At 38.3% G+C, this 16,691-nt stretch overlaps 1 protein-coding gene across 2 annotated transcripts in view; it reads left to right on the top strand.

Moving 5' to 3' along the window:
• Positions 1 to 16,691, top strand: part of LOC143210875 (neurotrimin) — a 230,709-nt gene that overhangs the window by 146,201 nt on the left and 67,817 nt on the right. For both annotated transcript variants that reach the window (XM_076428114.1, XM_076428115.1), the window contains exon 2: positions 395 to 492. In XM_076428114.1, coding sequence (XP_076284229.1) covers positions 395 to 492 — 98 coding nt within the window. The remainder of the gene's footprint in view (positions 1 to 394; positions 493 to 16,691) is intronic.

Here is a 16,691-nt window from a genome sequence, read left to right as displayed (position 1 = left end):
ATCCAGAAAACTGAAGCTCGGGTGTTCTGTTAAACTAAATTACCATACTGGGTAAATTCGCCGAAACTTCGTATTTGATAGGAGAAAATGGACGATGACCGCGGCCCTAACTTCCGAGATGATCGAACCGTGTTCCCGGAAGCCTATAGGATAAGGATTTCGTCTGAAAATATAAAGAGGTTAGGCTTAGTCTCTGCTTGACCCGTTTACGTTAACTCGCCCCATTCACAGACGAGTTTCTAAAGTACTTTGCGAAGTTGTGCAGGCTGCTAGGTGGGTTATAAGTATAAGTAGCAATAAGTAAGTAAACGAGTAGGTGAGTATATGTACCCGCGGCTATGTAAAGTGTTCGCCGAGACGGGATACTTAAGTCAAGGGGCCTTTCGTGTTGCAGATTTACCCAGGTTCGGCAAACCGTTGAACAACCTGACGATCTCGGTGGGTCGCGAAGCCATTTTCACCTGCATCGTCGAAAACCTTGGCCTGTACAAGGTAAGACGCGTCCTCCACACTCGAGCATCCCCATTACCACGCGCTGCTGCAACTGTTCCACGATTATGGCCGCCATATTATACGCGTAGACTGACTTTAATAGACGCCACGATTTCACCTAAAGCTCAGGCAATCAGCGATTACATACAGTCGAGCCAGAAACTATCTGAACACTAAATTTCCGTTTCTGAAATAATTGTCAATGTTTGATCTGTGATAGTTTTGTAAAAAAAGCAACATTACAAAAATGAATTCATTAAAACTTGAAGCTTCTTCTTTTGAAGAAAATACAACTGTATTTTTGTTCGTGCTACCGCTCGCATTAAAATTTTAATATTTTTAAAATGCATTTCTCAACAAAAAATAAAAAGATGTATTTTCACTTAAAACTGCGTTTAAAATGGAACGCTGATTTTAAAAGATTGTTAATAATAGAAACATTTCTGTGAAGAAATTTCCTGTGAATACTCGAAAACAAACGTTCAAAAAAAGAAGAATGGAAAGTAAATGAGATCAGAAGAACAATAATTTTCAGCCGAAAAAACACTATTAAAATATAGTTGTACATATTTTATCCTGATATTAAAAGTACAGTGTCATCTTTCAACTATTTTGCGTTTATGTTTTGCCTTATTAATTTCGTGGAATGTGTAGAAAACATAAAGAATTTAGAATAATAATATGCTTTACGATGCATCTAAACTACGTCTTCCCACGCCTACCATCTTTCTTTTTCACGACCAGGCCACTCCCGCTGGGATCATTTCTGACTTGTCAAGTTAGACTTGATTGAAACCTAGTATGATAGATTTCGCAGCATCCGTTTATTACGCTCGCGTATGCGCGTAATAGTTGGTAATGGCTGCTGCATTATCAAGATTAACTGCGAGTCATTCTTTTAGATTCTTCTTTATCGCTGTTGACGAGTTTCGAATCTTACAAAATATGTCAGCTAATTTTAAATCGATTTTATGGATTCGTAACAAAAATTAGTAGCTATAATTTGAAACAGTAGAAATTATACACGCCTCTTGCTCAAAAGCTCCTTAAAAGTGTATTTTAAGAATGCAATGATTTTCAATTAAGATTTAATATTGATCTCTATCGAAATGGTAAGCGGAAACGTAGTGACATAGAAAAATTTTATCTGAATCCACAAATACTTTATCAATAGTTCAATATTTCATTCATACATTCAATAATTATTCGCATAAACGCGGCTGCATTGGTCCTAATAGTTCACTTAAGTGTGAAGAAAATACTGACCGCGTAAAAATTTGTCGCTTCTCCAGAAGAGCATACTTTTTCGGGGAATACGTCAGCCTCGCAGTCAGTGTTCGATATCGTCTAACCAATTCCTCTGCACCTTCTCCAACGAACGTCTGCTCCTACGTTCCATTCAAACGTCGATAAAAGAATCTCTCTCTCTCTCTCTCGCGGCTATATGATACCGCATAATAATCTCGTGCGGCATATTGCAAAGAATAACCGTAAACAATCCGAACCCATCAGGCAGTGCGGTGCGGAGAAATTTCAGAAAAGTCTCGGTAGAGAACGGAAACGAAAGTGAAGATAGAAGGGGTTAACAAACGGGTACAAATAAACCGGAGAGCCAGCCAGAGGATTCGGTAAGAATCCGTATCCAATGCGTATCTCGGCAACTCCATTTAAGTAGAAATAAAATCCCGCGGGGTGTGAGTTCAGCAGTTTGTTAAGCGGTTCTTGGCCCCTTTTTCCTTCCTCCGCCAATACTTTTTATCCGTCTATTCCCCTCTCTCTCCCTCTCTCTTTCTCGCCGCTCTCTTTCCTCGCGGTTCATTCTCTCGTTCATCCGGGGGTTGAACATCCCTCTCGGAAGGCGCCCCTTTCGATTTGCTAACCCTCTTAGCCCGGGTCCTTCTTCGCGCTCGATCCGCAACGGCACGAGTTATAGTTTTCCAGATAGAGGCCGTTCCCCGGCGACCGGGACTATGTTTCGCCAATAAAAATGCGCCCGGAATTGTTTTATGGTCCCGCACAAAGGTCCGCGTATCTGTGGGCGGAGCATGCTCGGGAATGGAATCGATGCATTATCTTTACGCTGGTAGTCAACGACACCTCTCCGGAAATGAAAATACCGAGCACCGCACCACGCCGCGCCGAACCGCGCTGCTGGTCCCAACCCCGATACTACCTCAAAAAAGAAAAAAATTGGGAAAATGAAAACGAGTGCCGCTTTACCGGCACAAAGAGCTGCACTCTCGATAATCGAAGCGGCACCCGCGGCATCGCTAACCCGCTTCAACGGGGTCCGTGATATCCTGTCCGTCGGTTTGAGCATCTTCCGAAAGGACAATATCCGATTGATTATGGCTGGGAACATCTACGAGGGACGTCAAGCGGTCCGAAAAATTCGTTCCGTCTGCAAATGTTGTTCTTTCTTTAAAGGGCTGATTCCTGTCGTCATTTAAAGTAACTTCTTCCGTTGCGAAAATCTTCTCCGCGGTTTTGTTGAGGAGTCATTAACGAAAAACGGGGACCAATAAGAGCGCGGCTACTGCGGACGGATTCCGGCTCGGCCAATGCCAACGCTGCGCTTAGCCGGAACTGTGCTGTGATTGGAAGGAAAAAGTTTCTTCAAATGATCTCAGCAATCACCCCTTTCAAAGAAGTACAACATTTTTGAGACACCTTGTACGTGTTGTACAATGACCCAACATATTCTTACTTATTTTTCTGATCTTACCTATCTAGATTTTGAGACTATGAGAAAATAATTTTAATATTTGAATTGAATGAGTTCGCCTAGGGCTGATTGTTTTAGGCACCAGAATAAAGCAAACCACCCCGTATGTTTGCATCCATATAGCAAAAACACTCGACACAGTTCGAATTAAATCCTATGTTAATAATTACACGTAATAAACAATAAATTACAATGAAATGTAATCAGCACCGTGCGAGGTGTAATAACTACGCTATGGATTTTTATTTTTTAATCAAAAGCATATATCAGTATATGAAATAAAAATTTTTTATGCAATGTAAAAATTGTTCGTATTCATTATAAGAGACAAGAGTTACAGAAACATTTATTTCTTACTTTAATAATTTTATTCAGTCGCGCAACAGTATTTTAAAATTCATTAAAAGTTTCTACCGTTTTGCATTTGATATGTTCGTTATCGTTATAATAGTAATCTAGTAATAAGAAATATACAATTGGCTTTTTCGTTTAAGCGCCAACAAAACAAAGTCCAACTCGAATCGGAAATGGCGTTTTATTAAAGAAATATTAATTATGCTTAAATATGCCATCTTTAACGAGAATCGTTACGAAAGATTAAATTTTATATTCCTTAAGAAGTACTGGGAGCGTCGGCGGATTTAATAATTAGAGAAGTTATGATTAACTGGTAAGAAACGGAGTTTGAAGTGAATTTACTAGTAAAGCGATGACGAGAACCGCATCACGCAAACTTCACGCGACAAGTGGATATATACTGCATTACTTTAGAAGATATAGCGTTTCGCGAAGTCAATTTCTCGACGATAATTCGAACACTTAAAGATGAGTCGGTAACTTTGATGACTTTATCGGTCGTTCGATGCGCTCGTGTCACCGCTAATTTCTTTGGGAACGATACGAGATCAGGTTAGACGGCTGTTTACAACAATTTCGGAACTAACATTTTCGGCATGATCGCGAGCGGTTTATGTTCGACGCATTAAGCATATAAATAACGCACCGTAACTTCGTCCATTAATAAATAATTTTCGTGCTGAAATTAGTCGACGAACGGAGGAAGTATTAAACATATTTCATCGGAAGAGAATATCTCATCAAAAGCGTATTTGAAGGATAATTAAATATTATCCTAGACGAACCTCGCTGCAGGGTAATTTACCTTCTACCACAGTGACGTTTGATGAACGCAGTAGAACTAGTTATCAATATTTAGTATCAGTTCACTGTGAAAATTCTACAGAATAAACACTATTCTCTAATGGAATTGTGTCGATGAAAAATTAATTCTCATATTTTTAGAAGCGACCACTTGAAACTGGAATTTATAATATTCGATAACTGGAAAGAGCGCTATTTCTTACAATATTGTATTCTTAAAAATTCTGTCGTCTGAATAAAAGCCACGAAAATATTTTACGTTACATTATTGCTGACTCTTCTCGGCCAGCGTATTTAGTCAGCATTTTCATCAATGGCAACTGTGTTTGTTTATTTACCATGAGTATTTTAGTATGAATTTAATATTAATGATGCAGCTCTTTACTTCGTCTATCGTTCACGAAAATTGAAAGCATCCATTTGGAAGACCTATGCAGAGCTTAGTCCGATCGCATTAAAACCAACTGAAAGCGCCTACATGCTTTGTTACTTTCAACTTTACGTTCCAGCGATAAATTATAATATCTTCGGTAAAACATTGAATTTTATGGTGTCGTACGTATGAATTTAGAAGTATTAGATCCGTGACACCGAGTCAGGCGCACGTGCCCTCAATAAACTTACCAAGTAATTCTCCCGAAAATAATATCTCGACTGAGAAAGCATTATTCTACATTTCCGACACATCCTTTCATGAAATATCGCCACACTCGCCATTGTCTGTAATGCGGGGTTGTTCGTTTTCTCTCTCCTTCTTTTTCTACGAACCCTAAACTAAATGTCTCTATCCACGAACACGTCCTCGTTCGTGTTGGAAACATAAGCACGTAAAGAAATGATCAGCAACGAAATCATAATTGACTTATCACATTTTGGCAGATGAATAGACGGCGGATCATTACGCAAAATAAAAATTTTCGAATTGCCACAAACTGGAGTGAAATTGAAATTTATTCTAATATAAATGCATAAAATCTGTATGATTGCCGAGACTTATTATTTGATGTTCTAATTCGTCGTTGTTGGTGTACTATGATGGGGACGTATGTATTTATAAACGAATTGTAAACCCATCAACAGCCATTTAATGGGACATCCTGATTGCACGTGAAAAAAGATGCAAACCTTGGACCGCGGTGCGAAACAATTTGCACATTATCCGAAGTCGGCGGGAAATTTAAAAATTTCATTAAAGAGTCGAAATTACTTCCTGCGGAAGCAGCAGCAAGCCGGGAGGGGCCGGAATCCCGGCTCCGCGTATTTTTACGGCTCCAAACCTAATTGAAGTTGGAACCCTCGAATTGTGTCGGCGTTTGGGAGATTAGCGTCGTGGAAATTTTTCACGACCAAAATAATCGTTCCGATTAAAGCCCGGTAGTTTCTTGTACTACTCCTGGCAGAAAATATTCAATCAAAGTCGCGAATATGTTTGTTGAATGAATTATTCCAGCGTATATTAGATACGAAAAACAGTACGTACATATATGTATACTATGTATGAATGGCTTCTTTTATCTTTTATTTCTTTTTACCAAATGAAATACATTTCTCTAATAAATTCATGAACTTCCTGCAACGTTAAATTGATGGTTTTATTAGTACATGTATATACTACTCCTTTTAAATTTAAATTCGAATAAGTTGGCACGCTAGAAAGTGTATAAATTTCAAAGTTTGTCAAATTATTCTTTCATCTCGTCTACTAAAAATTGTATAGATACATTAAAAGGTTTCTCAAACAATTTTCTCTCCCTTCAATCTCATAGTTTCTTGCACTAAAATATAAGTATATGTATACATAGTACATTTCAGTAAAAGATAACTATTTTGCAGAAGCGTTCCACTTCCATAATTCGTTCGATCTATAACGTTCGCCTGACAAATATTTTAGACGTAAAATTTGCCGCAGCATAAATTTCTTCACTTCACTGAATAAGTTATTAAAATTGTTCTGTCAGAATTTACGCGACACGTTGGAGTCAGTAATTTTAACAGAAAATATGTTCCAGCTCGACATATTGGTAGTTGCAGAGAATTTACATCGATCGATAAACTTTAAACCGCTCCTCGTACTTGCTCCGTATAGTATATAAAAAAAGAGGAAAAACATAATTGTACGCTCAATATATTTTTACATCGTACATCATTTTGAAATTTGCGTTGTAAGAAGGTGGCCGTTTTCATTCGTTGGAAATTCTCACGGTAAATAAGGTAGACATCGTGATCAGGATTTTTTATTTTCTTGTCGTAATGGGAATGCATAATCTCCAAGCAAATGTAAAAAATGATTACCAATTTGCACAGTAAATGTGTTTATTTAGATGAAGGGCTGCCTTTAAATGAGCTCGAGTTTATTTACCCAACCAGCAGATTTCACTTCATTTAATTCGGAATAAATTTTCCTGTAATAGAAGCAGAATTTTATTTTCCGTTTAACGTCGCGGAGCTTGGGATGCATTTCCCACAACAAAAATGGTGATTTTGACAAGTGCGACAAACAACAATGTCGACAAAAATAACTCGAGGAGATGTACGAAGTTGTGCAAATGAAATTTCAAAAGGAATTAATGATTCAATGAAATACTTTTTTTATTCTGTGTTAATAAATTCTATTTACCAACATCTCGGAAATATTTTCTAACGTCATATCTAGCATGTTTTAATTTTTAACAACCCTGTTATTATCATGTATGCGAGTCTCCCTCTCATTAGGATGCTATGGAGATATCTGTTAAAAGTTGGACTCCTGCCAAAAATGTTGTTCCTAATTGTTAATGCGCCTGCACTGTGCCAATATGGTCGTTCCGTTTATGTTTAACACTGGATCTAGGGAGCATTAAAAGTGATTGTTTTACATTATTTTATAAACATAATCTTACTCGTAATAATTTCTATTAAACTGCATGTAAATGAATTTTTACAATTTCAGTAATCATAAATGAATTATCTTTGTGTATATTATTAATCTAAGAGTGGAGAACTGATAAACATATGATCATTTTATGAGAGTCTCACGGGACATACAGGATTTTTCATAAATATTGAATTGTGTTTTGAGAGCAGACTCGTACAAAGAATCACTCGGCGTGCATGTACTCGTTTGAAATCCGTTCTCGCAACATTTTATTTCTACGATCGACAAAGACCTAAGTTTCTTGGCGTTCGAGCGTGCTCGGAACTTTCTTTTGCTCTGTTTATGGCTCTTCGACGCGTGATAGTGAATTCGAGCCGTGCGTTTCTTGCTGCAATTCGTTTAAGGAAAGTACCAGCTGCGTGTCCGTCACGTTTCGCGTTTTCAACATAGATTTACAAACAGCTTTGTTTACATTACGACGAGCGATGCGCCGACTGTTTTTGCGAGAAATGAAGACGTATTCTTTACGGAATGTTTGCGTAAGTTGACAGGCTAAGAAAATTAATGTAGTTTTCGAAACATATACAATATAGAGAGAAGTGTAGACCGAGATACGGTGCTGTCATTTTTAAGAAAACAAATCACAACCTGTCGCAGTAATGACCACCTCGAAAAGAATAATTGATTCGACGAACATTAACTGAAACCATTGAGAACATATCAGAAAGACAATTAATTACAGACATTGACTTTTCTATTAGAGAAATTATTTTCTTTTAACAGTTGAATTTATCATTTATCTTTTCGTTACAGAATGACCAAAAAAAAGAGTATGAAATTGCCAATGTTCAAAATAAGTGATTTCTTTTATGAAGACTGACGATAGATTAACTAAATGAATTACAAAAGAAATCATGATATAAGACGTACCATCACTTTTATAAAACGTTACGAAAATTGATCAATTTTTCAGCGTTTACACGCGACGCTTAAATGGTGTTTGAGCTGCTGTGTAACAGAACATTCGCGCAACTGTACGTTCTACTGCACTGTTATGGCAGAACTGGTTGATAAACTCGAAGTTGGACAGCGGAAGTCCTTGCGAGACAAATCAGCGGACCGAACAGCAGCCACCGAAATTCGCGATCTTAGAAGTTGGTGAATACTCGACCAGCTTGTTTATACCTATTGACAAAACGTCTACACATTTTGTCGCACAGATGACTGCCCTATCAGATTACCGGCTTGATCTCGCAAGAGCCAGCCGAGTTTGCCAAATGGTTACACGGCGGAGTACTACGGCGCGGCGTTTATAGAGAAATGTATGTATGTAATCCAGTTTTCGCGAATGTAACTTTATCGACCTGATATCGAGTGCCAAGTACTGAGAAGAATTTGTTTCGGCAAACCCACGACAAATGCAACGATGTGAACGGCCAACCCGTGTACCACGTCGAAACAATTGAAGCCAAGGTTCTACGTTCGAATAATTCCGGCACGCTGTTCAAAAATACAATTCGAAAGCTCACGGTCGCAGGTAATACGTAATATTACGTCGGAAGATAGCGTGCGAGCACGAACGCCGGTCCCTACATATTCAATGAGCAGCACAATACATCGCGGCCAGAATGAACGCTGCGTGGCAAACAGGAACCGAAACAGGAATAAATTAATCCCGCGAATAAACGATAAACACGAGTAATTTGTAATGTAACTGGAAACAGGATGATTCTCCGAGGAATAAATGCATTTTTCTGTCCGCAGCGTCGCACCGCGGAAAAGTGAATCGATGCGGCCATTTTATGCAAAAATGCTTGCGCCAAATTAAGACTTGTCTCCCCAATCGACCTTTCCATTCTACGTCGCTGTTCGAGAGGGGGTAACTTTTCCCCTGAATTCTTGTTAATTCTACGTGACTGGTGGATGATATTTTTCTGAAATTCTTTACTTAATAATAAATTCTGTTGGGTTTTGTAGGAAATGTTACGAGCCACCAAACAAATATTAATCATTCAAAATGGTTATTCGTAATCAGAATATTATGAAAAAATCAATATTTTTTAATTATTTTATTTTCTGGAAAATTATGTTTTCCGTAGATGGCTTTATTTCAAAAACATTTGAAAAATAACTGGTACCTCTGACTTCATTTCTTCTTCTGTGAGGTTATGGTGGATACGGAATCGCTAATGGTCGTAGCCATAAAAAAAAAATCGTACGACAAGTGGTTAATGCTATTGAAACGTTCGAGCACTCTTTGCCTATTCCCGGCGCGCAATTCATCTTCATTCGTGAGTCGAGAAGCATCCCTCCAGGTATATATCTCCGGCTAAATGCTTCGGCCTATTAAGAATCCGTAATTATCCGAAGATCTCATGCCAGCCAGACGCACGGTTCCCGCTGCGTAGCCGCTGTCGTGGCTTCTAATGCCGGGTTATTCGGAGCAAGGAGGTTAACCCTGGAGAATGCGGGGGCGAATCCCGCGTCTCGAAGTCAATAGCTGAAGTGGAGAAGCAAGAGGTGGTTGCAGAAGAGCTTCGGGAACTTGTGTGCACGGGCCGGCCTGTGATTGCTCGTGCAAACAAACCGCCGTATTAATTATTCGCAATACTGATGGTTACGACGTACCAGGCATTCGGAGAGGCATCCCCACGGGTCTTGGAACTTCTTATGCATCAACGATGACTAGCCGGATTTCTGATTAAAGGGGCTAATCTCGCGTGAAACCGCATTCTCCTTTGTTCGAAAAATCGAAATTAACCCAGCTATTCTGGTCTAAAGTCTCGCTTTTCCAGGAAGCTTGAAAACCGTTGGAATTATCGACGTTAACTCCAAAACGGTTTTCAAGTTTCCCCGCTTCGACTAATTTTGACGAAGAACCGAAATTTCTAACAATTATGGTATTAAAATGGTTGTGAAGTCGAATCATGTGTCTACTTTTCTGTAATTGATATTACTACTCGTTGCAACGGTAGAATACTGGAGTACTAAACATTTATTACACTAACATTTGTTATTATTAGTCTGCGGATTTTATGCATTTATTAAAAAAATGGATACTTGCAATTTAAAACATTGGACGTGTTAAAAATATTTGAGGACATCAAAAGAAGAATACAATGTTTATTTGGTTCTCCGGTGTCCTGAAATATTTTTCATAAAGATTCGCAGTCTAGTTATTATATGCATAATACATTTTAGCAATAGCATGTTTCGTGAATGAGTAGCATTAAAAATAAATGTGTTGTGCGTGTCACGATTGTAGTTTATAACTCGAATAAGTTGTAAAAGGTGCGCACGATAAGACAATGACGTCAGTGCTCCATTCATTCTCGCAGCAATTCCATTTTAATATAGAGAGTACAATCGATAAAGATTTTACCGTGAGATCCTACGTCACGAAAGCTATTTTTATCATAATAAAAATACAATGGCACTCATAAATCCACGGAGCCGGCTCGAATGAATTCGCAATCATGAATTCTCAAGCCTCAATTGCGACGTCAATGAATTATTCTCAATCCTGCCTTCCCGTAGTAGAATTATTAAGAAAGGAATACGGCGAGGGACTGGGTAACGAATTATCAATCAATCCACGATGAACGAGATTCCGTTACGGAAATAGGTAGTGACAGCTTCGAACTATCTCGATTCACTTACACGGATAAGGAGTTCCCTGAATTATTAAGAAAAATGATCTAAGCGCAGGAACTCGCGAGAAATCGGAATGAAATGATTTCAATATTTCAACAAACTTGAAATATTAAACGCCACCGGAGTGCCGATACTCGAACACTGAAATTAGCTATAAATTTTTTAGCGACTTATACCTCAACTGTTTCAAACTAACATTGTAATATCCTGAATTTCTAAAACATTTCAGCAGGTTCTACAATACCCAACATCCTTTACACTTTATTATCGTGAACGCGTCAACATTAAAAATTTTTAATTACTTCTGAATTATCGTTGGAATATTTTATGGTTTTCGGTTGAATAATAGTTATTCAGTGAAGAGTGCAGATCATGAAAAATTAGCTAATTACTTCAAAGTGTTTAATAGTCCAAAATGTTCGAGCTGCTGAAAACTCTTGGAGCCCTTCAAAGTTATTAAAACTTTAAAAACTTCCACAGTCTTTTGACTTTCGAAAACACTTAGGTAAACTTTCTAAGCTTATACGATATACTATACTTCTTAAATACATGAAAGGCTATAAATTTTAATGTTTCTCAACTCTAGACAACGTTTGGAAGTTCAAGAAGGCTTACCGGTGTCATCATTATTGAATTGTAACATTTCGAAACATTTAAACAAATATTCCCAAAAATTCGAAACAAGCAAAGTGTTCATAAACTGTGTTCTGTCAGCCAGTCTCTTTTGCTTAGAAGATGTAATAGCAATTAATAGAAAAGGTGATTGAAATAGTCCATTGTTTTTGATAAAGAGTTATTTTATGAAGAAGTTGTTAGAATGTTCAGCATACTCAAGTTATTGATGGCTCTCAGAAGTTTCTGTAAAATGAAGGGAACAGTAGAAAAAGATGGTACCGCAACGCCGATAGTCCGCAGAATAAAAAATCACCGCCGCACCAGCAGCGCCGACTATCACTGCTAACTTCGCGTGTTTTATGTTTTATCTACTATTTGTTTTCTGCTGTAAAAGCAAAACTTCCACCGCCGCTATCTGCAGAACGTAGATTTCCAAACCAAACAAGACGTTAGGAAATATCTAATTTCCCTGAATTTCGACGAGCATTGTTCGGTATGTGTTTGATTACTTATCTGCATGTACGGAATAAGACAAGACAAGTAACGCATATGTTACGTGTTGATACAAGCTATGTTCACTGTTTTTGTACAAGATCTAGGATCACGGTAAATTGTGTGCTACACTGCCAAGTTAATTTCCTATTTGCCTCAGAGAATATCGCGAAATACTTACTAATAGAAGCACACCGCATCGCACAGTGTTCTCCAATATTCATCGGCAACTACGTTAGGCGAGCTCTCATGTGCCTGAGTCGCATCGGAAAGGAACGAGCCTCCTGCTCTGCACGCCATATTTTTAGTGTAACTTCTACATTCCTTCTAGGACGAACATTTTTATTTCCACCAAATTTTGTTTATCGATATTTGTACGAACACCTATGAAAATTACAATTCCGAAGAAAAGGATTTGTTGACGAGCCAATTGTTTGTTGTTCAACCCATATCTATTGTATATTCAGGGTGAGACACCTAAGATTTTCAACGAAAATATATTCGATGTTTTTAGTAATACGAGAAAATGGCTCAGGCAGAAAATGTTTGGTTCAGTGGAGCAATTATTGTGATGGAATAGTTTCTTTCTCTAGGTCGTATTTTCAAGGTCAACGTCGTTTTTGTAAATAGAAAGACGTATTTTGATTGGTGTAACATTATAACTAATGGAAAGACAAATTCAACCGTGTATAATATGTTGACCTTCAAATGACCTTCGAAGGAATTGTTCTTCAAAAAGATTAGCTTAACGTACGAATACCACGTTCATGCTTACTAAAACATGCTTAATAAAAAAATTAATATTCATTGGCATTTATTTTGCGACGCTCATTCGACGTATTAACCCTTTGCACCCCGAATTATTTTTCAATACTATTGCCAACAACTCTCCACAACTTTAAGCGTTTTATTTGAAATTTACCTCAAAGGACTTGACTGCTACTTATTTTAAACAATTTTCACGTAATTTATATTTGTAGAACTCATATTTGTTTTAAACTAAAAAATAAGAGACAATTAGATAATTTGTAACAAGATAATTAACCAAATACATTTAAAAATCCGTTTCATTTACATTTCTCATTTTCTGATGTCGAATCACACTCGACAAAGGAATGCAAAGGGTGAAAACTGCTAAATTAAACTTTGAGGAAGATTTCTCGTAATCCGGTGAGCTGAATGCCCATAAACGAAGAGGCAATTGTTGTATCGAGGAAAGACAGCTGGGATGACAATGGAAGACCAAAAGCCAAAAATGGTATCACGGGGTGCGCGCGCGCGCGATTTCTGCGTTCGTTACGATTTGCCAGTTCTACCAAAGCAGAATGCTGATATTAATACCGTGATAACGCTAATTGCTTCAGCCGTGCAGGTACAATTTGCCGGAGGCATGAAATAGAACTTGAGATGCAGCTCGAGCCTTTATGTCGAACCAAAGGCCCATTGGTAGATGGAGCAATTATTAGCGGGAGCGAAGGATAGAAGGCATTCTAAGTAGGATGAAGCGCGGTATGTCGTCGTGTCGGTGAATACGATTTCGCCGTTGAATTTGCATATTTACCCGCCTTGGCGCCACTGTTCTCTCTTGGCTTCGTATGAAGTTCGCAATTGTATCATGATTATTAAATTTACGTTAGCGATAGCACGATTAGGAAATTGCCGAACGAAAGTCTGATGTTGGCGCGAATTATACTCACCAACACCGTCGCGTCGCCACGCTAATAACTTCGTGAAAACGTGCAATTTGCGTAGGCCTCTAGGGTAGATCCCGGCGATGAAGCGTTCAAACGACGACGCCTGGGTCATTGGTTAATTAATATTATTACTTTATGAAAGATTGTTCAGAGACGAAGTTTCACGTAGCTAAATACTATAGAAAAATGAATCATTTTCGAGCGTCGATAATAATCTTTATTAGGGGCCCGAATGTGACTCAGCTTCGCCTTTTGTCTATCAGATATTCCGACACCCGATAAACCCGGCTAATTCTACACTCGCAGTGAGCAAATTAGAAGCCGAGAGACTTGCACGAAGGTCATTATGCTTTAAAGAACGAGTCAATATGCGGATAATATTGTTTACACACCCTTCTTCCCATCCGGTTATGTTATATTAAATGAAAATACTCTTTTCACTGTGCTGTAAGAATTTGACCAATTTTAATTCTACAGCAATAAATTAAAAACCATTTTTTAGGTGATTGTAATCTGACCGTTCGCTTGATAATATTTTTGAAACTTTTTGTATACGAAAGGGAGAATAAAATTCTATAAATCGTTACTAAAACATTTCAAGACAAACGAAATTAACGAAGAAAAGAATCCATCATTTTTTTCTTCACAGCTTGTAGTACTGATCGCGAATACTTTTGAAAACAAGTCCATTGACTAATGAATAGACTGCGGATCTTTATGGAAAATAAAAATAAATTGAATGTTATTTCTTCCGTTAATGATTTTAATATAGGAGAAGTCATATATTGATATCTTCAATTTTAAAAATGTTTCGACAATTTCGAATTCCATCTTCTCAATTTTCCTATAAATGCATAAAGATCCGCAGTCTGCTAATGAACTTTCTGCTAAAATAATTTCTGTAACTGTTATCTCTGCAGAACGTCATGCATTAGTAAAGCCAACGAACAGAATAAGACCGTGTTCCCTATCACATTTGTAAATACGGATAAATTTCATAATGTTTGCAAACATTCTCTCGGACGAAAGCAAAAAGGTATTTGAAATCGGTGGACGCTATAAAATTTAGCGAAACGCAAACAGAGAGTACGGGATATTAAAATTTTGCGCTCGTCCGTGATGCAGATGGATCAATAAATAATGTGCAGGTTTATAGAGGTAAATGATATTGGAAATATATTCGTTATTTTTAGCGGAACCTTGAATAAATATAAATATTCACCACTATTGAAAAAACCTTGACGAGAGTTATGTCAAATGAAAACTTTTTATATCTTCAACGAGATAATGATTCTGAAGGTACTACTTTACAAAGAGGGGTTCTTACGTAATGTAAAATATTGTAAAAATATCTCCGGGCAGTCTACAATCCAATCCATTTCAGAATTTATGGTTGGCAAACATGAAGAACATATGAAACAGTAAAAATATCAGAAAAATGTAAGAATTCCTTCAGATACCCCCATTACGATACTGTGCTTCAAAATCGTCGGACACAAAGAAATCACATCGCAATACAAAAACAACGATTGGGAAAATTTGAACATAAACAAAGGGAACTCTCATTTTTGGGACACGTTCGCATGACTTATAGTTCAGAAACTTCTGCACTATGTTTCAAACATTAAAGATCCAAAATCATTTACACATTGCTTGGTTCAGACTTAATCTTTAATAGGGATTTCTCTTATATTCGAATAAACTGGTGTTTAATCGATTGATTAATTGAATTACTTCGATTTCGTGGCACTCAACGCGTCCAGCGTGAACGCGAGAACATGGTAGGTAAGAACGATCATACATCTGTAACGGTTCCCTTATTTCAGCCGACATTTATAGAGATGTATCGGGAAAGTTGGGAAACTATGAGAAGCGTGGGCCAACAAAACGTTAAAACTCTAAATAAGTTATCGGTTCCCTTGGTTCTATTACTCGGCCGTGGGCGTCGAAAAAAGGAAAGCACACGGGCTTTCCTCCGGTCGAACAATCCCGAGTTTGACAACTATTCCCGTGGAACCGCGGTCGAACGCAGTTTTCGTCGTTGTAACAATCCAGTGGAAAAATAGAAACGCGGAATTTCACACACCACTTATTTTATCATCGATACTTGAACTCCGAGTACTTACAGGGCACGACGCGGAACGGAACGGAAACGGCGCGACAGAAAACTGTATTCGAAAACGGGGATTTATCATCGATACTCCCGTGGGAGTATTGCGTCAAGGCGGAAGCGTCGGTCGCGTTGGTTGCTGGTTCCACTTCCACTTATCGACGCAAAATATTTGCCAGAAGTCGGCTGTTCCACCGCCCGATGCTCTCTGGATATACGCTAGAATTTCCGCTTGAACTTCATTCGCCTCTGCCAGCGAGCTCTCTCACGTGTATTACGAGTGGAGCAGCGGCATTGCAACAGTGGCAACGGGAAGAGCACCTTGTAATCTAGCTGCCGAGAACCGTGTGAATCGAAAGGTGAAGATGAAGCTGGAAAGTAGTGAAGGAAAGTGGAGTAAACCTTTCCTCGATGCATATCTACGTAATATATGTGTGTATAGTATTCAGCCCGGAGGAAAAATCATCCCCTAAACTCGCCGATGCTCCTCCACGTGACATAACATCGTGGACCAGGATAGCGTCTCTAACTCGATCTACCAGAAAATTAGACTACATGCCGCGACAATGCTAAACGACATTGGATAAGTATGAAACACACGAGCGTCGGGAAAATGCAACGTGTGTTCGGAGAGTTCGCGTGTAAAACGCGATAGATGACACTTTGGCATCAAATGTATAAACAATGGAATCGCTAAATGACATCAGTTATATTCTTTGCTTTGCGTCCAAAGCGATTTTTAATCATGATGGATTTTAAGGAAAATTTTGTTACGGACTTGGGAGAAGCGGCACGCAAATGATTCAGACTGAATCGTCAGACTTGGCATCAGCGGATTTCTGCCTTTGCAAAGGACACGTGTGTTTGCTTGGCATAAATCGTTTGCTAGAGAAC

This window comes from Lasioglossum baleicum, chromosome 7 (genome assembly GCF_051020765.1).
Source record: "Lasioglossum baleicum chromosome 7, iyLasBale1, whole genome shotgun sequence".
Taxonomy (NCBI): Eukaryota; Metazoa; Arthropoda; class Insecta; order Hymenoptera; family Halictidae; genus Lasioglossum; species Lasioglossum baleicum.
This window is presented reverse-complemented; position numbering and strand designations above follow the sequence as displayed.